Source organism: Xiphophorus couchianus, chromosome 8 (assembly GCF_001444195.1).
Source record: "Xiphophorus couchianus chromosome 8, X_couchianus-1.0, whole genome shotgun sequence".
Lineage (NCBI taxonomy): Eukaryota > Metazoa > Chordata > Actinopteri > Cyprinodontiformes > Poeciliidae > Xiphophorus > Xiphophorus couchianus.
In genome coordinates this window covers 15,492,634-15,518,370 of record NC_040235.1, presented here as the reverse complement: position 1 = coordinate 15,518,370, position 25,737 = coordinate 15,492,634, and the positions used below count along the sequence as shown (strand labels likewise).

The 25,737-nt window shown below is 39.2% G+C and overlaps 1 protein-coding gene across 2 annotated transcripts; it reads left to right on the top strand.

The window, feature by feature from the left end:
* Positions 1-5,542: 5,542 nt before the first annotated feature.
* On the top strand, positions 5,543-25,012 carry arvcfa (ARVCF delta catenin family member a). 2 transcript variants are annotated; one of them, XM_028026499.1, is made up of 16 exons: positions 5,543-5,956; positions 12,305-12,481; positions 12,980-13,569; positions 16,799-17,277; positions 17,357-17,543; positions 17,615-17,732; positions 17,989-18,157; positions 19,779-19,796; positions 19,958-20,029; positions 21,845-21,972; positions 22,709-22,859; positions 22,942-23,134; positions 23,371-23,482; positions 23,816-23,903; positions 24,018-24,094; positions 24,176-25,012. In XM_028026499.1, exons 1-16 carry the CDS (start codon positions 5,936-5,938, stop codon positions 24,266-24,268), a joined length of 2,673 nt encoding a protein of 890 aa, XP_027882300.1. In that variant the 5' UTR covers positions 5,543-5,935; the 3' UTR covers positions 24,269-25,012. The 2 variants fall into 2 exon arrangements, with proteins under 2 accessions (XP_027882300.1, XP_027882301.1); XM_028026500.1 differs by lacking the exon at positions 19,958-20,029 and having other exon boundaries at positions 5,544-5,956.
* Positions 25,013-25,737: the final 725 nt, after the last annotated feature.

Below are 25,737 nucleotides of genomic sequence, written 5' to 3'. Positions count from 1 at the left end.
TGGCAGTCCATGCAGAAGTTTGACTTGAACTTCAGATTTCTTGTTATGAGATGATTTATGTCCCAGATTAAGCATTTTCATATCCTCAAGTTATTCAGCAAGTGTAAATGAACATACAGTGTACTGTCTTCTGAAAATGAGTCATTTCCCAAGATGGATTTTCCATTTAGCACAGACCCTGAAGGGATTCTGTAAAACAGCAGCATGAAAGATATCATGGCTAATGTGGCATTCCTCATTTACATTGTGAAAATTATTATAAACAGTAAGCTTTCCAGAGAGTTGTACAGCTGAAAATGATTTACTTTTCAAAATTCATATCAAATGACCAGGGGTCAATGTGTAGGTTGAACTGATTTCTATTCAATATCTGTATATAAATATATGTACATGTATATAAATGACTCTACAGTCATTTTAATTATAAAGTAGCTGTTTTATTAGTGGTGTTTTATCAGGGATTGAAACATCTGAATGTTTTATACAAAAATGAAAGCTTGAAGGCTAGCAATACCAAAGCTAATAATAAACAAATTTATGCAGTTTTTCCATTCCGGAGTCAATAAAATCTGAATTTGAAGTATAAAGACACTATGAACACTTTTGAAACCTTTAAAGTTTGTGTTAGGCAGATGATCACATATTTGAATTCAAAATATTTTGGTACATAAAGGAGTCCATAGTTGACTCAGTGGGTGCAAAATGTGCAGGTTTTGTGTCTTCAAAACAAAGCAGAATCATCAGCTTTCCACCTCATGTTTGATAGATGACATGAGAAAAGGACATCTAGTTGATGCTTTGCAGAAAAGTTCTATACATCAGATTCTGCTAGTTTATTTTGATCAATGATAATGTATTTTAAAAAAATCAACGACAAAAAAAACATTGATACAGGAAGAAGTGATTCTTTAACACAGAGAAAGTCCTGCGTTTGAAACCCAGGACTCCGGGTACTCTGGCTTCCTCCCTCTAATTAATCAAACTCTACTGTTTTAATTAGTCTCTCTAAATTATCCTTAGCAGGATGGATTGGTGAATGGATTGAGAGAAAAGACTGGGATACTGATCAAATATGAGCTCTTACAGGTTGTCACGGTTGCATCTTCTTCTCAATTTTCCTCACCACAGATTTTCAGGTCAATCCAAGTCTCATAATTAACAACTTTTTCAATTTGCACAGAAATGAAATGCTTAAAGACAAAAACTTTTAATAACCTGGCTCTATACCGTTTCCAGTGATGACCGTCTGCTCCACGTTGCCTCTGGACTCAAAGCTCTGAATTTCATACTCGTTTGCACACTTTCCTTTGATCATATCCCACCGATCTTCACTCAGCTTCACTGGCTCCCTGTTCATCAATGTATTCATTACAAGATTTTGCTTCTTTTTTTTTTTTTTTTTTTTTACCTTCAAAGCCTTCTATAACCTCACTCCCCATCATACCTGTCGGGTATGATGGGGAGTCCAAACGTGCTGGACTCCCACTGTCCAAACACTCCCTCCCTCTCTTTGCATTCATAATCAGCCGCACCAAAGGAGTCCAAATATCAAAATCTTTTCTTTTTACTTTTTAAGACAGTCCTGAGGTGCTTCAAGGGGTTTTTCATTGTTCCTTGTGGGATTCAATCAGCCAAAATAAGATTATTATGCAGCCGAGATGTAAATAATTAGAAATTTTAAACAAGATACATGAAATCAGTCTGTGCCTGGTAGTGACACATGCAGGAATCTCAGTACAGAAATGTCTCGAAAACATTCATCATTCAAACTAGACATCCTTGAAGGCAGTTAGTGTTAAACAGTGATAAAGGTTAAACAATCATTTGGGGCTTAAATCCAGAAGGACCACTTAGCTGAACAGACTAAGAAATGAGCTCACTTTAAACGGGGTTACTGCAGGCTCATACTAATGCCCCCAAGTTAAAAGCAACTGAGTGGAAATTAAAAAGTCTTTTAGGCAAGACATGCTGACAAGCTTAAATATGCACGTGCATCAGGTGGAAAACAGATAAAGTGCCACAGCAGCTCTCTTCAGCAGCAAAGCGGTTTCTGTATTCAGCGTGTGGATAAGAAGTATTTGATGCCCTTGAAGACTGGAACTGTGGCCGGGACTTGTATAATACGACCGCTGCAGACATGGAAGGCTGGACGCTCATTGATTTCAGCTCACAGGTGTTCGAGGGTCACATTTTGTGACGTTAATGTTAATAAACTCCATTCAGCTTGCAACCTTGGAAAGTGCCAATAAGTGCCGTCAAACTCGTGAATTCATTCACCAGGAGTGATACATCAAACTTTCACTCTGCCGTCTCCCATTTACCTCAAGGTGACTTACAGTTTATATTTTGCTGGAATGAAGGATTGCAGTTTTGCGAGATATTTAGATACATTTAGTGGCTCTCTTTACATTTTAGTCAAAATAAAATACACACCAGAAAAAGACAAATGCCCTCTGAAGAAAATCTTGGTATTACCTAATAAAAGTATTTCTTTATGCTGATGCTAAGTGTACGTGAGCTTCAGATCAGAACTGTGTGCTTCCATAGAAATAGTGCACAAGATATGAACATTTTCAAGCTTTTACGGTCCAGATATGAACGGATCATGTCTTTAGAATGTGTCTCTCAGTCTCCAGATGTTAAAATTATTCCATTTTTGAGTTGTAGAAGTGAGCAACAATTTACTCATGAGCAGAAACTTTCCACAAAGTTTCCAGAACATGAAAATCATTCCACCCAGCCACAAAAACCAATCACAGGTTTTAATATTTTAAAACCTATTGCTTATGTAGATTACTCTTAAAACATTGCCCTTCTCTTTGTTGTTTTGTAAACAGGGCAGGAAAAAATTTGAAACACAAAATTAATTGAAATTTTTTTTTTAAATGGTAAGTTTAATGTGTCATGTTTGACTTCGTGTTTTATGAAAATTTGGCCTCATTTCAATCATATTGCTTCAACAGAACGAATGCTGAGATGCAGCAGCTTTTTTTCATGAAGCACCAGAACCTAATGAATTTTGATCATACTTGCTGTTTTTTTAACTCATATTTTAATTTAAAAAATGATAAGGGCCCTGCGACAGACTGGCGACCTGTCCGGGGTGTACCCCGCCTCTCGCCCGGAACGTAGCTGGAGATAGGCACCAGCGACCCTCCCGACCCCATTAGGGACAAGGGTGAACAGAAAATGGATGGATGGATGGATGGAAAATGATAAGGACTTATACAGTCAGTTGCAGTTAAGTAGGATGACAATGTGGAGAAAAAGGTCAAATCTAAAAGAATTAACAGAAGGCTTTGTTGAAGTGAATATTCTTTTGAATTATGAAAACATCCATTAGTTTGAATTGTCATCTTCTAACAATATGTGACAGAGGCTGTGACAGAGGAAGATTTAAAAGATCAGATTTTTGCACCTCCCTGCTTCAAACATCTTTTTGTGTTGCTTTTATGTTTTTGTTTTGTGTACTCCACTCTTTGAAAAAAAAAAAAAAGCATTTTTTCTTGTGAGGCTGTACGAAGTTGCTCTGGCCTCTTTCTTTCTTTAAAGATCAAATCTATTCAGAGCCTTAATGGTGGTGTTTTCCATCTGGTGGAGCTTTTTGCTGAAGCGATATGGAAAGCAGGGGGAAGCAGAAATTACATCAGCGAGTCCTTCTCATGTGAAAATGGGCTTTCATTAAGCCTGCTTTGATTTAGCTTCATAAAAAGATTTTAGGAAACGTGCTGGACTCATTTCTTTTCTCAGATTGACAGATTGATAATAGATGTTCCTCTGTTGAAATAGAGAGTCTCAAAGCAGTTTTTTTTTTTTTTAAATAAAAAAAGGTTCTAATCTGTGTGATGACCTTTTATCACAAAGTTTAAATTTCTTATGAAAATCAGAGCTACTGACTGGATCACCACGCCATTAACTTTGCAAAAATATTCGTACCTGCAAGCTATTCCCCTTACAACCAAAGATTTTATGTGTTTTGTTGGTGCTATAGAGCAACAAATAGCACAAAATTTTGAGATGGAAAGAGAATAATAGAGATTATGTTATCTTTGGTCTCTGACAAGGTTTTCTATTCTATGTGTTTTGGTTTTCTTTCTAGGTTTATTTTGGTTAAAAGGGCAATCCTCAGTTCTTTATTGTTTGCATTTTAGTTTATTCTTTTGTGTTATTTTCAGGCCTTTTCAAGTTCAGCTCCCTTAGTGTTTATTAGTTTCTCTCCCTCAGTCTTCATACTTTTATTCTGGCACAGCTGTCCAACATCTCCTCTCATTAACTCATCTGGTTTCCTTGTCATTTTCCACCCTTACCTCAGTATTTAATCTTCTGGTTTTTCATTGTTCCTTGTGGGATTCTAGGGTTAGGGTATTTAAGTCTTGATTTAGAGCTATATTACAACTCTTCGCTTTATCTTTCTGCCCAGATTTTGGTCCAACCAAGAACCAAACATGACTGCTGCTTTATCAGCAACAAAAGGTGGCTCAACAAAGTCTCAATTCAGGAGAGCTGATGCAGGGCACACCACACTATTCACATTTTAAAGACCATAAATCCTCTTACCCTTCAAAAATCATTTCAGTGCATCTCGATTACAAATCTAAATCTCTAAAGAAATACATTCAACATTGTGACAGTGTGGAAAATGTCAAGGCATGTGAGTATTTTGCGAGGCACTGAGCATTAATCAAAGTTTAAAGAAGCTGAAGTGCTCGAGGGACAGATTCAAGATGGCCGATTGAGGACCGTAAAGGACTTCGAAACATAAAAGTGCTTATGGGCCCACTGAGGCCAGGAAGAACCTCCAAATGCTCACAGGTCAATTTCATGTAAGGATTTTCTTAAATCAATAAGAAAGAGAGCTGGCAGAAAACAATAGACTGGATATGACGGACAGATTGACTCCTGAAACAAAAGTGTAAGTAAAAACTGTGTTTACATAAAATCAGGACAGCAAATAACTTCTTTTTCAGAATTTAAGATATAGCCAAGTGAAAGGAATGGGCCATCTCTGAGATTAGTTACCCTCCAGCCTCCAGAGTGAGTAAGAGAACAGGAAAAGCATCCTGCTTTGGGTCCCCCTTCTTTGTTAATTATTATTTTTCATTTAACTCAGAATAAATCATGCAGGTTCAGATTGAAGTGCATTTGTGGGCGGACAGTAATGGTCTGCCTCGTGCTGCTCTCTAAGCGGAGCGTAGCTTTAACATGAAGTGTGTTCCTGTGCTGCATGCGGTGCTCCCCACCCCTCCATCGCCCCCCTCCTCAGCTCCTTCTCCTTGCAATGCCGCACATGGGTGACACAGGACGGAACCAGTGCAGGCTGCTCCGCGCTCCAGCTGCATCTGCTTCTGTGGCCACAGGGGAATGGTGTGTGTGTGCATGTGCGTGTTGTGTCATCAGGCGTGCGCAACCCTACCCCTGCACCGGGAAATGTGGGGTAGAGGGGATAGTTGGGAGGGACGTGGGTTGCGGGTTGGGGGGAAGCACGGGGACTGCAGGGGTCTGCACCCACCTAAGCCATTCACAGGCTCAGCATCACTCAGTTGATTCAGCACCTTGCTAATAGCGCACACATTAACTGCAGCACAGATCAGAGGAGGAGTGCAGTTATGAGAGGGGAAGGGAGAGGGAGAGAGGAAGAGGGAGAACGTCTATGTTGAGCAAATGTGTGCATGGTGCGTCTGGGGTGTGCGTGCGCGTGTGTGCGTGTGTTTGTGAGTGGAAGAAGAGCAAGAGAGTGTGTGAGCCTGAGGGAGAGAGCAGCGGTGGACGTGTGTTGGTGGGAGCTGAGAGGAAGGATGGCTGCTCATGTTTGAACTGCTTCAGAAGCTCTAAAAAAAACAGAAAAGAAAAGAAAAACACAATCAGCAGAGCCACAGAAACTCACTGAGGGACGCATCTTGTTCATCATTCGTGGGGAGGCAGGGAAGACGTGGCAATGCCTGCTGAAGTGAAAGAGGTAAGTGTGTGCTGGAATGGCTCTATCTGCTCCGCATCCTCCCTGTTTTTTTTTTTTTTAGCCCATCACTTTTCCTGCGGAGAACTGGCACTCCACAGCTCCGCTTTCTGCCTCTGTCATGATGAATGGAGGAGGCATCACTTGCTTCACTCCCTTACCTCTCTCGGTGCTGCTCGGTGCGGTCTGCTTGTGTTTCTGGTGACATGATGCAAAACATCTTTACCTCCTGCATCCATGTGTGTTGAAGTGGAAGAGGCAATGCATGAATGCAACCTCAGTAAAGGGTGTGGGGAGGGGGTATAACTTTGATGGCATTATCTCGGATGGGGTTAATTCTGCACACTGATGGTGAGCGCGTTGCCATGTTGAAGCGGGGAGACATTAAATTTGACCATGCAGCATTTAGCTAATTGGGGATCAGAGTGCGATCAGCGGTGGAGGGAAATGGAAACTTTCTCGTTTCATTTTTCTCTGAGAAGTCGTTTCTTGGCAGCCCGGTGAGGTTACGGTTAACCATGACGTTAATGGTGTTTCTGCAGAAAACGAGTCTTTTATGGCACCAATGAGGGACCGTTTCAGCGCAGTACAGTACCTTCAGCAGAGTGCCCAGCATCTGAATGTCCCCTGAAGAAATGAGGGCCACTGATTCAACAGATTGCACGGTTTTGCGGATGAGTTTTGTGACAAAGTTGTAGCTAATGTTTTCTGACATCATTAGATTGGTGTGCATGTCTTTTTCCACTCTCCTGTCGAAGCATCAGTCCAGCATTTCTTTAAGACAGATGCAGTCCTGTTTAGCAGGGTTTTTTTTTTTTTTTTTTTCAAAATCAGCTTGTTCTTCTAAGAAGATACTTAGTTTGATTTGCTTGTGTCAGAAGTGACTGATACCAGGACATGTAAGCCTGTACCTTTAGCTAGCATTGATGCTGAGGGCTGATGGTAGTTAGATGCTAGTCTAACATCTTATTCTGTTTCTATCACCTTCTTTTATTTTTTCCTTAAACTCAGATCTGTCAACTTGACCCATGTCTTCAGGAAGTAATGGTGCAGTAAGTTGTTTAATTAAACTTTGGTTCACCTTTGTCGGAATTTAAGTCAGGTAGAGACAGTAATACACAGGCCTGTGTGGCAGTATCATGCTGTGGGCATGCTCTGCAGAGTTAAAAGGAAATAGAAAAGGCTTCAATTGTTCTGGGAGATGTCATATGAAGCTAATGGTCCTCAGAGGTCAACCAGGCATGCGCACGCCCACACACACCTGCACACCCACCCGCGCACACTAATACCGCAGGGGATTTTAGTGTGTAACCAATTGACAGTCATGTTTTAGAAATGTGGGAGAAAACTGGAGTACCCAGAGTGAACCTGCCCATTCATAGGGAGTACATGCAAACTCCAAGCAGAAAGAACCCAGGACCTTCTTCAATCAATTGCTCCACTGTGCCGCCTCCTTTGCAGATGTTGCTTTCCAGGAAATCACCGCTCATCTTTAAAGAGGATGTGAAGCAACTGCAAGTAACGACTTGCAGTTGTGCCAGACAATTGCACCCTGCCTTTAGCTGGCATTGTTGCTGGGAATCTATGGGATGATGCAAATTGTGTCATTCTGCCTTCTGGATCCAGCATCCATTTACCATTTTTGATCTTTTTTTTTTTTAAGTCCTGTCTGATTCAGAGCCATCAGCTTGACATATCTGGCTTCAACAGCACTTTAAGTGATGGTGGAATGAGTTATTACTCACACTCTGGATGAACATCCTCTGGGTTTAAATCAAACAGTCAGCATCACAGAGGCACCTGTGGTGGCAGCATCATGCTGTGGGAATGCCTTATTTTTGTAGCATTGAAAGGACAATGAGAACTTGCATCAGTTTCCTCTTTCTAGTGAGATATTGTATTAAGTTACAGAACAGAACAATTGGAAATGCAAAAAAAAGTCCATAGATCTCTTAAATGCAACAGTGATTCAAAGCTACAGTATGTAACTTTTATAAAAAAAATTTTTTTTTTACACATTTGTTGAAACTGTCAGAATGTAGAGACAGTATAGTATGTAACAAAAACATTTTCTTTATTAAAAATACATACTGCAGCTTTAGCAGATTGAACAGTTTGCAGACAAGTTTTGAGGCCATTTAAATCATGCCTTGACCTTCTTTGGAGCTTGAATCAGACACTGGCCTCCAATGCAAGAGCCGGTGGTGGCAGCATAATGATGTGGAGTAAAACTTTAGAAACTGAGAGTAATTCCCCTCTTCTCCCTTGACTTTAGTTGTGCCTTTTTTGGTGTCTGTGTCTTGTTAAGGGCAGTCATGGATAAGATTGTGCAGGCAATGGTGTTTCTGCAGGAAAAACATCTGCTACGCTACAGCTTCTATTTGCAGTAGGCATAGTCTCCTCCAAAAAAATATGAGTGGCACTGATTCAACAGATTGCACGGCTTTGCAGATGGATTTTGTGACAAAGTTGTTAATGCTTTCCCGACATCGCTCGGCCGATGTCTCTTTTTTATTGTCTTGTGAAGCCATTGCTGTGTCAGCTCTGCAGTTTCATAAAAATGGTCTTTCTGTTCAAGACAAGCTGCACTTCAGCTTGATCTAATGACACTGCAATCCAGTGCATCAGTTTCTCACATTAAATTAGCCTTCTAATAAGATATTCGGGTCATTGCTTGTGTGAAGAACTGGTTTATGTCTGGCTTTGCAGCTCCTTAAATTTCACACTACCTTTAGTCGGCCGTGACGATAAGAGTTCACAGGAACTAAATGCCAGTTGTGCTGCTCTAGTAAACTGTATATCTACCGGTTTTTTGTTTGTGCCTATGAGCTAGCTCTAAATCAGTCGTTCCAACCTGACCTATTTGGCTTCAAGAGCACACTCAGTGATGGTGCAGTGAGTTATTTAAATAAGCTTTGACTCACACAGTGGCCCTGCCTTCCCTGGAGCTCGAATCAGACAGAGACGGCAGCACATAGGCTCGTGTCCAGCCTGTTATCATCCTCCAAATCCTTAATCAAGCTGTCTGTAGAGGACAGTGGTACCTCGCCTGTGTTCTGGCCAAGCATTTATTTAGTGCCGCCTAACAATATCCAATCAGCCTCCCCCAGGGGTGATCAAGCCAGGATGATCTCTCCCCACAGCCAGTTTTTCCTGGGCAGGCCCTTTATCTCCTCTTCCCTCCGACACGTTTTTGTTCAGGGATATGAGAGGGCCCTTGTGTTTGGTGTTTGAAAATCGAGCTCTTTTCCTCTCCACTTTCAACCGACAGCTCCACTTTCCTCTCCAGCCTGATTTAATGCAGTAGAGTTCAGCTTGTGTTTGATTGTTTGGTTGGGCTTCGCAGCCTCGGAAAGACAATAATTTGTGGAGATTAATCAATTTATCTGCTTCTAATCTCAGCAGATGCTTCAGCATATTGAATATGAACATGTGACACATTTCTGATTGGATTACACACATTTTCTATGTGAAAATTGATTTACTTAATGCTGAAACCCTTCAAATAATAATTAAAAAAAAACTAATGAAGGATTCAGTGCGGTGCCTTTTGTGTTTAATATATTTTTTAATAGGTTGCTTGCATTGCTATTGGGGGAATTCAGCTGCATCAATGAATCAGTTTTTCATTCAGGTATAATAGAGCAGCAAATCCAATTTTTGTTGACACACTCAAATGAATGCAAAGTTTGTAAAAGGAAAAAAAAACAACAACAATTACTCTCCACAGCCAAATAAAATGCATTATGTTGGAACGGAGAGATTTAACTTTTGCATAAAATCAGCAAGAACAAATTAAAGAAACACAAACAGTGCCATGCTGTAAGTATTCACTCCACATTGGAGCAGCAAACGTCAAAGTATTTTATTGAAATTTTATGTGACAGACCAAAACACAGTAATCTTGTTCTTTGTGATTCACAGTACAGTTAGATCTACATTAAGATTACATCCCTCCTTAGTAGACTTGTGTAGGTATCATAGTGAAGGGAGTTAACTATACACTTTTCAGATTTGTATTTGAAAAAATAAATAAATTGTGTATCATTTTTGTTCCAGTTACGTAGATTTGTCAGAAGAAAATGCAATAAAATACAATGAAATATGTGGTTTCAATGTAATTTCCAGCAGTGTGAATACTTTTGCAAAGCAAGGTTGAACTGCTGCAATGAATTATATGCAAAATTAGCACCATAGGCAAGACTCTCATTAAAGCAAAGGTTTCATAATCTGTTTAGAGTGATTTAGTGCAGGTTTGAGCTGTCTGAATATTGCCGTTTTCCCTCTTGTTTCATAGTAAGGTCGACCTACTGTCTAAACAAATAAATGAAAATATGCTTTTTGTGAGAGTTTTAACAAACAGAAGAAAGGTTGTGCATATTAAAAAATGTGTTTGAGCAACAACCTTTTCATTTAGGTCATAGTAAACCAACATTAGTTCTGTTAAACAGCAGCAGTGTCCAGCAAACCCTGCTTCTTCTTTTTTTTTTTTTTTTCACGGCGCTAACTAAAAGCAATTGAAAAGGCTCTTGCTCCTCTCTGGCAGTTTGGTACCCCGGGAGGAGAGCCACATTGAGCAAAATCAAAGCCCGCCACTGATTAAATGTGAAAGCCAATAACTGCCTGATTCACTTCTAGCCCCATTACAGCACTACTTTTGTCAAACATGCCATAAATACTTACATAACAAAGTGGGAATAAAATGGAAGACTCCATCAATAACATCCAATATTTTTGCTTCCTCTCGCAGACAGACAGCTAAACAAATAGTACATGTGTTATATTTTCACCAGCGGAGCTGACCTACTAATCTGCACCAGAGCAGCATGCTACAAATAAATTCTGTTAAAAAACAAAAATAAAAAACCCAGCATGAACGTCAACAAAATGTGTAGCTTTAGGTTTTCCCTCATGTTCACTGCAATCTGAGTTGAGACACAGAGAACAAATGATAAACAGCATTTCTTCTTTTTCTGTCTTTTAGCTTAACCTTTGCAGCGCTATTAAAAGTTGCTGGTAAGATTTTGGACAAATCACAGGAAAGCAGCTCACATTGGGTGCGAGACATTTTCATAAGGGCAAAGAAAGGTGGCCAATAACTTAATCGATTTCATACTGGCAAGTAATTACTCACTTTCAAGGCAATCAGGAATGGCGTGGTGTGGGCAAAATAAATGAAATCACACTTCAGTGAGCAAGTAAATAAGAAGGCAATTGTGCAAATAGTGAATAATCTTCAGATATCAGGATGTATCTGCCAGCACATACATCATTCTTTCTTACACATCAGTTTGGTATCCTAAAGTTTCTTACTGTGGCTTTTCTTCTCTTTTAAAGTACTAAGCAATTCACTGTGGTGGTCATATGTCACATATGTTTTCTTTAGTCCTATTCAATTCTAGGTTCCCAGGAAAAATGTAAGTGCAATATTTAGACAAAGTGGTATTAGAAAAACTGGATAATAACTGAGTGAATCAAGCGGCTCAAATAATAAAGCAAAATATATTAAATAAAAAAGAAATGCAACACAATTTAAAACAACATAAGAGGGAGAATAACCTCACGAATGAACATCCTCCTCCTGTATAACTATGCTACTTATTATCATCATAGCTGCTCGTTCTGCTTGCCTTGTTATTAGGCATTAAATGTAGATGTAAATGTTTGGCAGCCATGACAGTAGGTAAGGCATTCGATCGATGGAGACATGAATGTGCAATAACCAGTAAAATGGGAGCACAAGTATAAAATAACATTGTTTCACAAAATCACAACACATCGAACTTTTTTTTCCCCAAAAAGATATTTTCTTATTTGTAAAGAGCAACACAATGTTTGTTCAGCATCCCTGTAAAAACATTTATATTTAAAGGGTACTACATATTTCATTTCTTTTTTTTACTGCTAAAAGTCAGCATAGAGCAATGCTGAATTTGTGAGATTTTTAACTTGTTTGGTAAAGTTTTATCATTTTTTGCTGCTGCTGTGATCTGCTCCTTCCGGTTGCTGAATGAATGTCATTTAATTTGATTCAATTCAATTTGATTGTATAGCACCAAATCATAAAACATGTCAACTGGAGGCACTTGGCAAGAGAAACTTATCCACTTACAGAACATATCGAGGTGTCAAACTTCAAATCCTCAAGGCCTGTTTTTCTTTTTCTTTTTTTAACACCTCAGCAATAAATTATTTTGTGCATACTGCATTAGAAATACAGAACATTGATTAGATTCATTTATCTATCTGTCTATTGTTTACTGAGCCTCATGAGCAACATACTAACAAAGAAAAACTTTAACTATACTGATAGGTAACAGGTACTTACCCACAGGTGTGTGTGTTTTTTAGGAGCAGAGTTTGGAGGATCCAACTCCCTTGTCTTTGCCACAGGAGGCTAAAGAGGCAAACAATGAAAACCCAACAACCGCTGATGAACTGGACACGCCCACTTCCATCGCCTCGGTGATGACCTCAACCAATGAAAGCTCCACAGAAACTGACACCCCACAGCAGACTGACTCTGAGGTTTATATAACGACTCATTAAAAAGCTGTATCCATGTAGCAAAAATGTCTTTGTTTTTGTCCTACAGCGTACAGAAAAACAAATTTTTCCTTGCGTTTTGGAACAAAAGAGTTAAAATCACAATTTCCCACACCAGAAAATTAAATTCCTCCAATTTATTCTGCTGCTAAACAGCGACAAAACTAATTTCTAACTAAGGGCATTCATTATTCTTTGGCAGGAAATCTTAATTCATAATTCATCAGAAAGCCAGGGTTGTGCTGAAGTGATGATGATTAATAGTTACTTTGAGAAAAGGGAAGTGTTTTGTGGTCAACAAACATGCCTTGTCAATTTGAAGTAAACTGAGATGCTTCTTGTTCTGAATGTAAGTAGCCACATCAGGTGGCATTTAAGATGAGACCGGAGCCCTGCGGACCACTTAGGCAAATTTGATTGTAAAGACTAGCAGTAGGGAGATTTTTGTGTATAATTACAGTGGTGAATCTATTCTTATAGGAGTCCAAAGCGGTGGAACATGAGGGTGAAAAGCCTCCGAGTGAGACGCAAGAAGAGATTAAAGAGGAGAACGTCCTCCCATCAGATACTCCTGATGTCACGTTGGCTCAGGAGTGTAAAGACAGCGTATCTGCTGAGAAAGCCTCTCCTGAAGTGAAAGTTGAGCCCTCTGAATCTGCTCCAAACACAACAACCAGCAGCACTACCATTGCAACAGCTCAACCCCAGCCGGTGCTGCAGCCTGGTGAGCCTCATCCTGTAAACCCAGACAGCCAGAACAGAGTCTACACCCTCCCTGATGCCTTCAGGGGCATGGGAGGCGACGCTTGCCCGGGATATGGAAGCCTTTCTCGTTTCAGCCTCCACGGCTACTTGCCCACCAAAAACTTCCAGCCCGGCACTCACTACACTTTGCCGTTCCTGAGAGATAGCTACGCCTCCGCAGGACTCAGCAACCAGACGGAGGAGAACAGAGAAAATCCACTGGATGTGAAGGCCGACCTCCCAGCTGCCGGTTACCACACACTGGGAATGCACCAGTTTAGGCCAATTACAACCATGGAGCTCCTCCGGGAGCCCTCCAGAACCAGGTGAGGGGATTTTGTATCATATAAAATGTTATGCATCTTTGAACTCTTGATTATGTAGAACATGCAAAAGTACTTCTTCCTGAAAATCTTTTTCACATTTTAAAAAAATATTTCAGTCACCAACTTCAACAGCTAACACTGCATGTAACCTTGACGTACTAGGAAACATCATGGCAGCATCTTGGTGTTGGGATACTTTTCTTCAGCAGGGATAGGCAGGTTTATTAGAAATGATGGAGGATGGCTTAGTCAAAGTCCAGACCTGAATTCAACTGAGAACTGTGGATTTACACACTCTCGAGTCTGACTGAACTTCAGTTTGTTGCAAAGTAGCAAAATATTCACTGTCATACTGACTTACTAGAAAAAATTGCAATTTCAGAAAATGGTGATTCAACAAAAAGAACTATTTTTTTCCCACTTGACAGTTATGGCTACTTTGTGTAGCACTATCACATAAAATACCAATGAAACACAGTGGAGTCTGTAATGTAACCAATGGGAAAAGGACCAATATGTTTAATAGATTTTCAAGGCATTGTTTAATTTGTTTTCCAGTTGAAAGAACTTTATAAACGCCTTTCTAAAGAAGATTTAGCTATCTGTCCTCTGAGATATGAGAATGCTATGAGAATGGGTTTCTATTAGTTACCAGTAAACAAAGAGTGTCATAATGGGTTATTTAGGGTGCTTTGTAATTAGTCGTTGCACCATAAAAATCTATTTTTTTGACTCCCACTGCATCTAAACCAGCATTATAAACTGAGAAGATTCATATATGAAGCTACCCATAGTTAAAGAAAAACAGTCCATTTTGCATTTAAACTTGTAGGCTTTCTATGATGAAAACCTGTCGAGCTTGATAGCTGCATAGACATCCAGAGGATGCAGCTCAGCTCCGATCCTTTGAGTCCGTGTGGATAATAACAAGACAGATGGACAGCAGTTAAGCTGCAACTGGTATCAATCAGGGATGGCAGCCTGCGGCTGCAAAGTTGATAGATAAGGAGGTTTCAAGTGTTATTGCCTGCCAGAAGCTTTTCCTTGGCCCATACAAGAGTAATAAAACTGTTTACAAAAGAGACAACAAAACCTCCGTCTGTTGCACAAAGAAATTTGTCTAAACAAATTTTATTCAACATGTTAACTGTTAGACCTTCACATTTGTAGCTGAGTGGATTGGCATTGTTTCATTTCTGTTTGTTTGTGTGTGTGTTTGTTAGCTAATGGAGAAGGAGAAATGCAGATTATCACAAAACGTAAAGATTCTTCATTACACTTAAACTGATTTAGAAAAATGGCAAAATCTGAAAATCTGAAACCATTAATCAAGCAGATGCACCATGCCTTAGAAACTATTTTATAATCTTTGATTTCAATATCAGATTGTTTAACTACTCATAAAATTAAATTACAAAGCAGAAATCAAAGGATTAAAAGACTCAAAATTTGAGATTGTAGCTGAAAACATTATTTTTTTACTGAAAAGTAGCCATGACAGCTAATTTCTCTCTGTAACTTGTCTGTATAATATTATCAGATAATATTTACTGATTCAATATTACAGAGGTGTAATTAAAAAGCTAATTCAATTTTGAATTTTGTAATGAACTTGCCTATTCTCTAATAAATAATTTGTAAAGATGCAAAAGAAAAACAACTCTGCCTTTTTGCTTTTAATTTATACAGAGGCGCCAGGCATAATCTATTCTCAGTTTAGAGGCATCTCTTGTGATCCAAGTTGAAATATGTATTGTAATCTTACAAATGAGTGTTTTGGATCTATAGCCAGTGAAATAAAAGTATGAAAAATGCTAAAAATAAAAGATGAAATGAACCTTGAGAAAGGTGAGCAACAAGTGTATAGGTCATACTTTGTGTGAGTGTTAGAACCTGTATCAAATCCCTTGGCATAATTATTTTACACTTCACTACTCCATTTTCTATATTGTATTTTGTGTTGGACACTTCTTCCTTTGCAGCTAGCTTTAGTGGGCATGGAGAGATACTTCATTCCACTCATCTCCTCTCTTCTGTGCAGTATTTCTTTTGAGATGGTTGTATAACCACAAAATTCAGGGAATAACCTCTAAAGAGAGCCTGCAGTACCCAGTATGACAGTTACTTCACACTATTCCTCATAAAAAATGATTAAAGAAATACCTGACTGGCACTTTTATTCTCATATACTTACATTTCCCTTGTCTGTTTTTCAACAGTGAACATTTGGCTTTAGGCTACAATCTCATTGTGAGGTATTGAACTAACCACGGTTGTAAAAACAGTTCCAGAAAATCTGAATTGCTCTGAAGCAAAGACAGAGGCCGAATTCAAGGTGTCAAATTGCAAAGTTACATTTCTTTTCAGTTATGAATGAGATATACAACATTTTTATAAAAACCGAAGGTAACATAGTTCAACCCATAGTTACTTGATTGAGCTTTACACTTCCCCTTTATCTACTCTACTTACTCTATGACTTTTCCTGTCATGTCAGCTAGAATCGACAAAATTAATTTATTAGGTTGAAGCCAGAATAATTCACATACATCTGGGTTAACTAGAGGCACATCTCTGTGTGACATACAGTATATGCCAGATAGTTGTGGACCAACAGAAGTCTGATTCATCCTTGGGTAATAATTTCCAGACGCTTGAATGTTCCTTGCTCCTCCGGTCGAAACAGTTATGTGCAAGTAGGAACACTGTGGAAGTGTCCAGCAATTATACTGGTCAGAAGGTTCTGAGTGCTGCAGCCAGACACCCTCTTTTATGAAAACCCAAAATGTATATACATATATTTTTTACCTTGACTGCAAATCCCAAACTATTCTCATCCCATTCAGAGCTTACCACCCAATTTAAAGAGAAATATTAGACGTTTTCAAAGGAGATAAAATCTTGAAACGTAGAATTGAAAAACACATATAATGCAAATTCTTGGTTCGCGTTGTTAGCAACTAATTTTGACAATTTTCTGCATTTTGTCTGTTTATGGGAGGCATCAGGAAAAGGGACTCAAGCAGGGGCCGCCTTATATTTTCACATGAGCACATTTCACCTAAATATTGTATGGATTTAAACTACACAGTTATAAATCAAATAAACACACCAAAAGCTATTTTTCAATATGAAATGGCTGTGCGATAAATTGAGATGCAATCCTCTTCAGGAAAGACTCTGGCATGGAATCTATTTATCAAATGTCATCCAAACTTTGTCTTTGCAGAAGTGGCTATGATGACGCGTTTATGGCGCAGTTGGAGGGGAACCTGAATCCTTTCTTCCAGGCCATGTGCCGAGCGCAGACTCTGCAGCTACCCCACAAACGCAGCAGCATGGTAAGCCTGGACAGCATCCGAAGAGACCCACGCTGGAGAGACCCCAACTTGCATGAGGTCATCTCGATGCTCAGGCACCCAATGGACCCTGTCAAGTCCAACGCAGCTGCCTACTTGCAGCACCTCTGTTATGAAAACGACCTGATCAAACAGGAGGTTCGGCAGCTGAACGGGGTGCCGATCCTGGTGGAGCTGTTGGACCATCCCAAAGCTGAAGTCCATCGCAAGGCCTGCGGTGCTTTGCGTAACATATCCTATGGGAAAGACCACAACAACAAAATGGCCATCAAGAGCTGTGATGGCATTCAAGCTTTAGTTAGACTGCTGAGGAAGTCCAGCAGCATGGAAGTCAAAGAGTTAGCCACAGGTACAGATGAGATTTTTCAGCCACTGACTGAACCTTCTCAGGTGTTTCCAATAACGTATTTCCCCCACAAAACCCACAGGAACTCTGTGGAACCTCTCATCACACGAACCACTCAAGATGACAATAATTAACCAGGGACTTCAAACTCTGACTGACGAAATCATCATCCCACACTCAGGCTGGAGGAGAAGAGACTCTGTGGATGCATCTAAACCGCTGAGCGCCGAGTGGACCACCGTCTTCAAGAACACCACCGGATGCCTGAGGTATAGCTAGACGTCTGTCATGGATTCAGCCAGCGTTTGCACAGACTCCTCTGACAGAGTTGTTTCTGCAGGAACGTCAGCTCTGATGGGGCCGAGGCTCGACAGAGGCTAAGGGAGTGTGAGGGGCTGGTGGCAGCTCTCCTTCACGCCCTGCAGTCAGCCGTCGTCAAGAAGGATGCCGACAATAAGGTTGCTCAAGACATCATTTTTAGTTTTCAGTCAACTACCTTACAATTTGATAACTCGGAACAAGTGCTTCCAAACAATAAAAGTGCGGTGCTGTTCTTTAAATAGGCAACATTTCAGAAATTCAGTTTTGCTATGAAAAGTCAGTATTTGTTTTTCCGTTTTTTTGTTTACGTCAAAGTTAAATCTAGAGACTTGACCAGTGCTATATGCTTCACGTGTGATCTCTGATATAAATTGTCTGTCCCTTTCAATTAAGTCAGTGGAAAACTGCGTCTGCATCCTTCGAAACCTGTCCTATCACGTTCATAAAGAAATACCAGGAGCGGAGCGATTTCAGGAGCCCCATGCTGGTCATCTGATGAGAACAGTGGGGCATCAGAAGAAGAAGAACGAGCCAGAATGCTGTTCAGGAAAAAGACCCAAAGGTTTGTAAAATATACAGCTGAAGAATTTGATTATCTTTAATGTTATGTATTTCTTGGCATTCTAATTAAAGTTAAGCTTTATTTCTTCCTCCCTCGAGCATCTTGAACTGCAGTGCACAAAGGGTTTTTTTCTTTTTTGAAATGTTCTGACCTAGCCACATTCCCTGAAGACTCTGTCTAGTTTCATACTGAGTAAAGTGGCCTTTTCCTCCCTTTCTGATGCAACAGACTTGCAGCTGCAATGAACAAGGCATCTGCAGTAACACCAGTGTCAGTGATGCATTAGTAAAAAACTGATATTTTCCTCCCTAATTTTGTTTTAGTATAAGTTATTCACAGCTAACTGCACCGGCAAGAATTTTTTAAAACTCACTAAGCTCTGCAGTTAATTGGAAGATTTATCTTTATAGCTTGAAGAACTCAAAGTAAAATGTCAACAGTGAAGCTACATTTACCTAACTGATCATTAATATTTGATGTTCAGTAATAAACAGACTGGATTAGCTTGTCCTGAGGTCAAAGACATTAGGTATTGGAAAAAGATGAAAGCTATTGCAAATGGCTAAATGGCCTGAACTTACATGGCACCTTTCCAGTCATTTTGACTACCCACGGCGGTGGTATTATAGACCACTGATCTACGTATCAGTGTACAAATCGACATGTGGCAGGAGGAAGCTGGAATCGAACCTACAACCTTCGAATATATACGATATACGATAACTCTATCCACTGATAGACATTGAAATCAATATGTAACTGCTCAGTATATCTGTTATATGTTGTTTGATGCACTCTTTCTATGCAGCATCTTGCTAAAGTATTCACATCTCCTTAACTTTTTTATACTACTGTTACAAACGTCAGTGCATTTTATTGGAACTGTAAGTAATAGTCCATAAAAAAGTTGTGTATTTTTAATGTGGAAGGAAAAGGATTGTATTTTTGATTTATTTTTTCTTCCTCGAGAGCTGGACTACTGCTACTCTTTAGACATATCTGTGCTTAAAAAAAACCGAGTTTAATTATTAGGTATTTAATAGAACTCTGTAAAACATGACTGCATGAAGAGAAGGTCATTTATTCTCTGGATTCAGCAGGAATACATGCAAAAGTTGAAGGACACGCAACTCAAGGACAGGAGTTTGACACTTTGAAAGCTTGACTACAAGTGCACACTACAATTTTACGATTTTTATAAAGAAAAAAAAACTTAACACATTGCAAGCCATGTATTATTTCACTTCCACTTCATAAATATTTAGTTTGTAATGGTCTGTCAAGTAAAACAAAATTGATTGCCGCTTGTAATATCTCAAAAATGTGGAAAATTCAAGTGGTGTAAAAAAATATATATCGAAGACAACCTAATTACTTAGAAATGAATTTATCAATTACCTTCAGTCTGAAGGTGAGCACATCATTGAAAAACATTAGTCATCGTCAATAATTGCTGTGTTGCTTTCAGGAAAGCTGCTGGTCCAACTGATCCAATCAGCAACTCAGTGTGTCGCCACATGGAGGAGCTCTGTCTGCTTTTCTGCCTCTCTGTCCCTTTGCACCACAATCTAATCTGTGACATTGTTCTTTTCTTCTTTTCCCTTCAAACTGGGCTCATCAGAAGAGTGGTTCAGTCAAGGTCAGTCTGCTCACAACGCCGGAATATCTCCAAAGCAGTGGATACTGTGAATCAATGCTGCAGTGGATTTTTCTGCAATTGTCTACACCTGCTTGCTGATGTGATGAAAACTGGTGCTTGTGTGTTGTGTGCATGTGTGTGTATGTATCTGTGATGTACAGGTTGGAAAAATGGATTTGTGGAGAGGAAATACAATACTTTGGACTTACCAAAATGTGCAGAACTGATTAAAGGTACATATTTTTAAATAAAAAAATAACCTCAGTTTAACTTGCAAATAAACTACTTTTTTTTTTTAAATTAAGGTGGTAAGTAGTAGATAAAATATAAATAGTGTATTTTATAAAATGCCTTTATGTGGTTCAACATCCTCATCATACAGAAGCAGTCTGAAGCATCCAGGCTGTAGCTGCTTCTTGGGTTCTGCTATCTGCTGTATAAGCATGACATTGACATGGCCTGGGAAGGAAATCATTTAAATGCAGCCCCACACATCTCCACCTGCACCACTAAAGCAAAACGGCCCAACATCTGAGACACTGATGACATTTTTGTTTGCGGTACAGAGAATGACAGAAATGCCTGGCTGGCACTTGCTTCAAACAACGCATGTCCCATCTTTTCCATATGTCTTCAGTTGCTGCTCCACCGTCTCCACGTTGTGTTTTACTTTGTGTTTGCTTCTTGTTGCCATGAGTACAGTGTGGATAAAAAACACTGAGTTAAGTAAGAACCCATAGCGCTACAAGCCTGTGGCTCCGACTGCCATTAAAACGGAGATCAGAGCTTAGCTAATGCCTCCCACGCTGCAGCCAGTGAATGCAAATCAGCCTGACAATCATGATACAGTTCAGGGTCAGCCTTATACTGTTATACTTGTCAGCCATCCAGCAGCCTCCACTGGCTCAGTGCAAAATAATCAGTTCATGAGTCTGCTACAGTTGTATTTTCCATTCAGTGCAGTCTCAGTTCAGTGCATGCAAAGCACTATGCGTATTTATCTACCAACCCACTAATCTACTAACTAGATTATATTCAAGTAGAAGAAATTCTGAAGTTTGCATTTTGCCTTGCTGAAGTATTCACATCCATTGAACTTCAGTGTATTTTAGGAGCACAAAATGGTGAAGTGGAAGGAAAAGGATAATTTTCCAAACTTAAAAGAACTAACATTAATCAGAGAAGCAGTCCACAGCTCAGGTAGGAGAACCTGCTGATAGGATAACTAATAATAAATAGTTCATTCAACAAATCAGACCTTTATGGAACAAAGGACAGAAGAAAACTATTGTTAAAAAAGACTCATAAAAAGCCTCAGATAAAGTTAGCCTCTAGTCATGTTGGGGACACAGCAAACAGAGGTGCTCTAGTCAAAGGAGGCCAAAATTGAACTTTTGGGCAAATCCCAAGAAACATACTCTAGCAGAATTGAGTTGTGTCTTCAGCAGGAAGAGGAAGGCAGGTGAGAGTTGATGAGAGGATAGAAGGAGTTAAATACAGGGTAATCCTGGAAGAAACTGTGTTAGCAGATGCAAAAGTCCTGAGAGTAAAGTAGTAAAGTTTTGACCATCCAGCAAGACAATAGCATTAAATATACAGCCAAAGCTATGATGAAATGATTTGGATAAAAGCATTCTAAAATATAGAATGGCCTAGTCAAAGTCCAGAAGTAAATCACTGGTAAATCTTAAAAATTCATGTCAACAGATACTATCCATTAGATAGAAAAAAGAGACTGTGCAAGCATTTCACTTTTTAGACTTGTAATTGAAATATCAGCAAAATGTGATTCTGCAAAAGTTTGATCCAGTGTAGTTCGGTAGAAGACAAATGCACAAATTTTTATTTTCAATTGGGAAAAATGTCAAAAAACATTTTCCTTCCACTTCCACTTCCACTTCCACATCCACTTCCACTTCCGACGGTCTACCTCATAAACAGTTTGTACTTATAACATAACAAAATGACGAAAGGTTTTAATGGTTTGCAAAATATATTTCATCCAACAGGTTAAAACTGCTGACGGTGCGTCTTTATTTCTCTTGAAGGCCTGGATCTGCTGTACCAGCCAGAGGTGGTGAGGCTGTACCTCTCTCTTCTTACCTGCAGTCACAACCACAACACCCTGGAGGCCGCTGCAGGAGCTCTGCAGAACCTCGCTGCGGGACACTGGGCTGTAAGCAAACAAAAAAGTTCAAAGTTATTTTTCACGATCCCTAATTACAGGAGCCTTACTCGGAAAACATGAAGCGTTATTCCCAGCACATTTGGCTGATTTTATTTCAGTGCAAATGGGAATGATCATTTATGTAGGTGAAGTCACCGTGGCTGCTGTCATAGTTTGTAAACATCATCTTGTGTCTGAGGAGCAGATCTGAGATGCGCTTCTTGACAGCATTGTTGCTATCTCTGCTGTTCAGCTTGAGGAGAGACTTAAAATAGAGCTGGCCTGGAATAAAGTGCTATGAGTAAAGCTTAAATGTGCCAGAACAGTGCAGGGTCAAAGAAGACAACTTCTAGAGGCCAGCACTCGGGGGGCCATGAGTACCTAAGGCTTCTCGTCTCTTTTCAGCTGGCTGATTTTGTTTTTTCAGCAGGCATCATTAATCAACCTAATGTAAATGTGCGCTGACCTTGTCTCTAGCCAAGATAATCAGAAAAGCTGCAACTGAATTTCCCCTTGAGTGGTTCCATATGTCTTAGAAATAACATCCAAAGTAAAATATAGAAATGTGGCTTCTCAGTGTAAAAATGATTCAAGACAACGGCTTGTTAAGAGATATTTGAGTTCTTAAGGAGCACATAAAAGTGTTTACTAGTAAAACGTAATTTAAGGAATCTTCTTTGGATGTTTTAAAATTTTCTCAAGATAATCCGACTGAGCCAACGGACTCTTGTGTTTCTTCTTGCAGTGGTCGAGCTACATTCGAGCCACGGTGAGAAAAGAGAAAGGACTGCCAGTTTTAGTGGAGCTGCTGCGCTCAGACGTGGACAAAGTCGTGCGAGCCGTGGCCATCGCTCTTCGCAACCTCGCCATTGACAGAAGGAATAAGGACTTGATCGGTACAGAATTAAAGACCTCTGCTTCATTCAGAGGCGTCGACACCTGCAGACTCACAGTTTCTCCGCCTGTCTGTCTTTACAGGGAACTATGCTTTGAGGGACCTTGTTGCTAACTTGCCTTACGGGCAGCAGCACCCCGTGAAAAATCTCGAGGGAGATACGGTGGTTTCCATTCTGAACACAATTTACGAGATCATTACAGACAACCCTGAGAATGCTCGAGTGCTCATACAGGGTCATGCTGTGCAGAAACTGGTGGCCATAAATAAGTCCAGGTATACAAATGTATCAGAAAGGAATTTTATCTAAATGTTTAAAAAAAAAGCGTTACTGCATTTAAAAGAATACTATGTGCAAACGTTGAATAGCTGAAAAACTTCACATCTTTGTTTTGGGCGGGTGTCTCATGTTAGTATGAGCACATTAAACAGCGGTCATAAATATCAGTCATACAGATATTAATGTCTTGGTGCTGATTGTTGTCATTAACCATCAAATCATATATTGTCAGCCAATCAACACGAGAGACCAAAGCTGCTTCGCATGTACTTCAGACAATATGGGCCTACAAAGAGCTGAGACACACTCTGACCAAGGCCGGATGGAACAAGAGCAACTTTAAGGTATTTTTATATATTTTATAGCAATTTAAAACAAGACAGCTTAGTTGAGGTTAGGATAGGTTGGATTGGCATAGGGTAAATTTGTTTACTTCATTTGTCAAATTTGTAAAAATATATTAATTTGGTAATGTTTTCTTTATTATTTATTTAAATTTAGAAAACTATGCCAGCAATAAACTGGGGCTCAAAATGACTTAAAATAATAAACAAAGTATGATGATTATTGTCTTTATTAAATATTAAAGGAAAAGTACAAAAAACAAATAAACAATGTGGATCACCATGTGCAATAACATTGTAAAAAGTGTTTAAAAATGCATTTCTCTTTTGAAGCCAACAGGATCAGGTGTTACTAAAAAACCCAAGAATGGGAAACAAAACAGCGATGACATCACATTGCCTCTCATGGAGAAAAACCAAGGTTAAAATACATTGCATAGTTTTATTTTACAATATAAATGATTAAAAAAATACCCACTAATTCCTGGAATAGAAAATGTTTCTTATACCGCTATTTTCTTGTGCTCTGTTGCAGATGTGTATTCCACCTTGGAGTCAAATGACAGAGTTGGAGACGGAAAGGGACCTGTTGTAGAAAGAGATGCTCTACAGGTAGGTTATAAATGATCTTAAGTATAAATTACTGTCTTTCTTATGATAAATGACCAAAACTCCGGCTTTGTTTTCTGACAGGCAATAAGTGAAAGAAAACACTTCATCAGAGCTGGCAGGCCTGCAGTAGGGCTCATGGATAACAAACCTCCACCGCTGGACTCTTGGGTGTAAACTTGACAAAAGATCCAGTCCAGCTAGTTAAATCCTGTAGGGACACTTTCTGTTGGTGAAATGCAAATCTGTGTCATTTGTTCATTCTTGTAAAAAAATACATTTAAAAAAAACTTATTTGTTTACAGAACTTAATGTGCCAAACACTTATATGTATTTAATCTGGAGATTAGTCGACAATAGACTTTATTGTTTTGATATTTAGGATGACTTCTGTAAGCCTGAAACATACAACTGATAACATGTGATGTATGAAATAGCCCAGATATCCAAACTGTGGGAAATCATGATTCCAAAGATTGTATAACATGTGCAAAGTGAGTTTGACAGTTTATTAACAGCTTAAATTGTCTAAGTTGTGTCAAAAGACATACTTGGATCTTTTTTTATTGTCCACTTCTATAATTATGGCCCATTTCCAATCTGAAAAAGTCTCAAACATTTTTTAGCCTCTGATAAGTGTATAGGCGCTTATCAGCCTAATCACCCAAATTATTTGGAAATTAGTGCATTTGTTAATACAGAAAGGTAAACAAGGACTGTACATGTGTAACAAAGGACTGTTAATATTCAAAATAAAGGCATTTATATTGTAATGTTTATTGTAATACCCATGTTATTAATTAAGAGCTATTTATGTGTCTTAGCTAATGCCTATAAATGATACAGCTCTGCTTTGCAGTGGTCCTTTTTGCATTGCAGTGTTAAATGAAACTGACAATAAATGCTGTGCATAGTTTCTCATTCATGTTTGTGTTACTTCTTAAACAGTTCAGGTCAGAAGTTTACATGCACTCCGAATGGATTTCAATGCCAGTTTCATCTTAGGCTTTAATCTTATATTTGAATTGTTTATTTTCCAGGCAGAAAAAGTCACCTACAACTGCAATTGGTTTTAATAATGAGAATTTAACTCATAAATGTACATTTATTGTGGATGGAACCATCATGCAGATGTAAGACCACTTTGTCATTGTCTGGAAAACAGCGACAAAAGCTCAAGCCTACCTCTAACTGGAAGATAACAGCGAATATTCACATGGAATAAAGAGCAGTGCTGAAGAAAAGAAGTCCCATCTCTAAAATCTGCTCTTTCTTTTCCAGCTTCCCCCATTATGCAGAAAAGGTTTATGTATTTAATAACCAGGAGAATATTTGGGGAAGTCAATGTAAGGATTTTAAGTCTATAACGCTGTGCCAAACATAAAGCACGGTAGTAGTAGCATTATGGTGTGGTTCCATCTTGCTTGGATGTATATCTTCAAGCCTAAAGGCTTAAATCAGCACATTTAGGTTCAGGTCTTTATTAGCAGCAGGATAAATTTGAATTTATGGGGATCTAAATGTGCTTGCAAATGTGCTTGTAGATTTCTTCCCAGATACACTGCGGAGAAAAATACAGAGAAACAAAAAAATTCTACAAGCTTTACAAGTTTGTTTATTAGAGACTGTGTCATGGTTTGTAGACC

What these genes read in the sequence shown, in the direction of transcription:
- arvcfa (XM_028026499.1), top strand. Translation starts at nt 5,936, where the DNA reads ATGCCTGCTGAAGTGAAAGAG. An exon ending in TGCCTGCTGAAGTGAAAGAG is followed by an intron (nt 5,957 to 12,304) that starts GTAAGTGTGTGC and finishes TGTGTTTTTTAG; the next exon opens with GAGCAGAGTTTGGAGGATCC. An exon ending in CGGGAGCCCTCCAGAACCAG is followed by an intron (nt 13,570 to 16,798) that starts GTGAGGGGATTT and finishes TTGTCTTTGCAG; the next exon opens with AAGTGGCTATGATGACGCGT.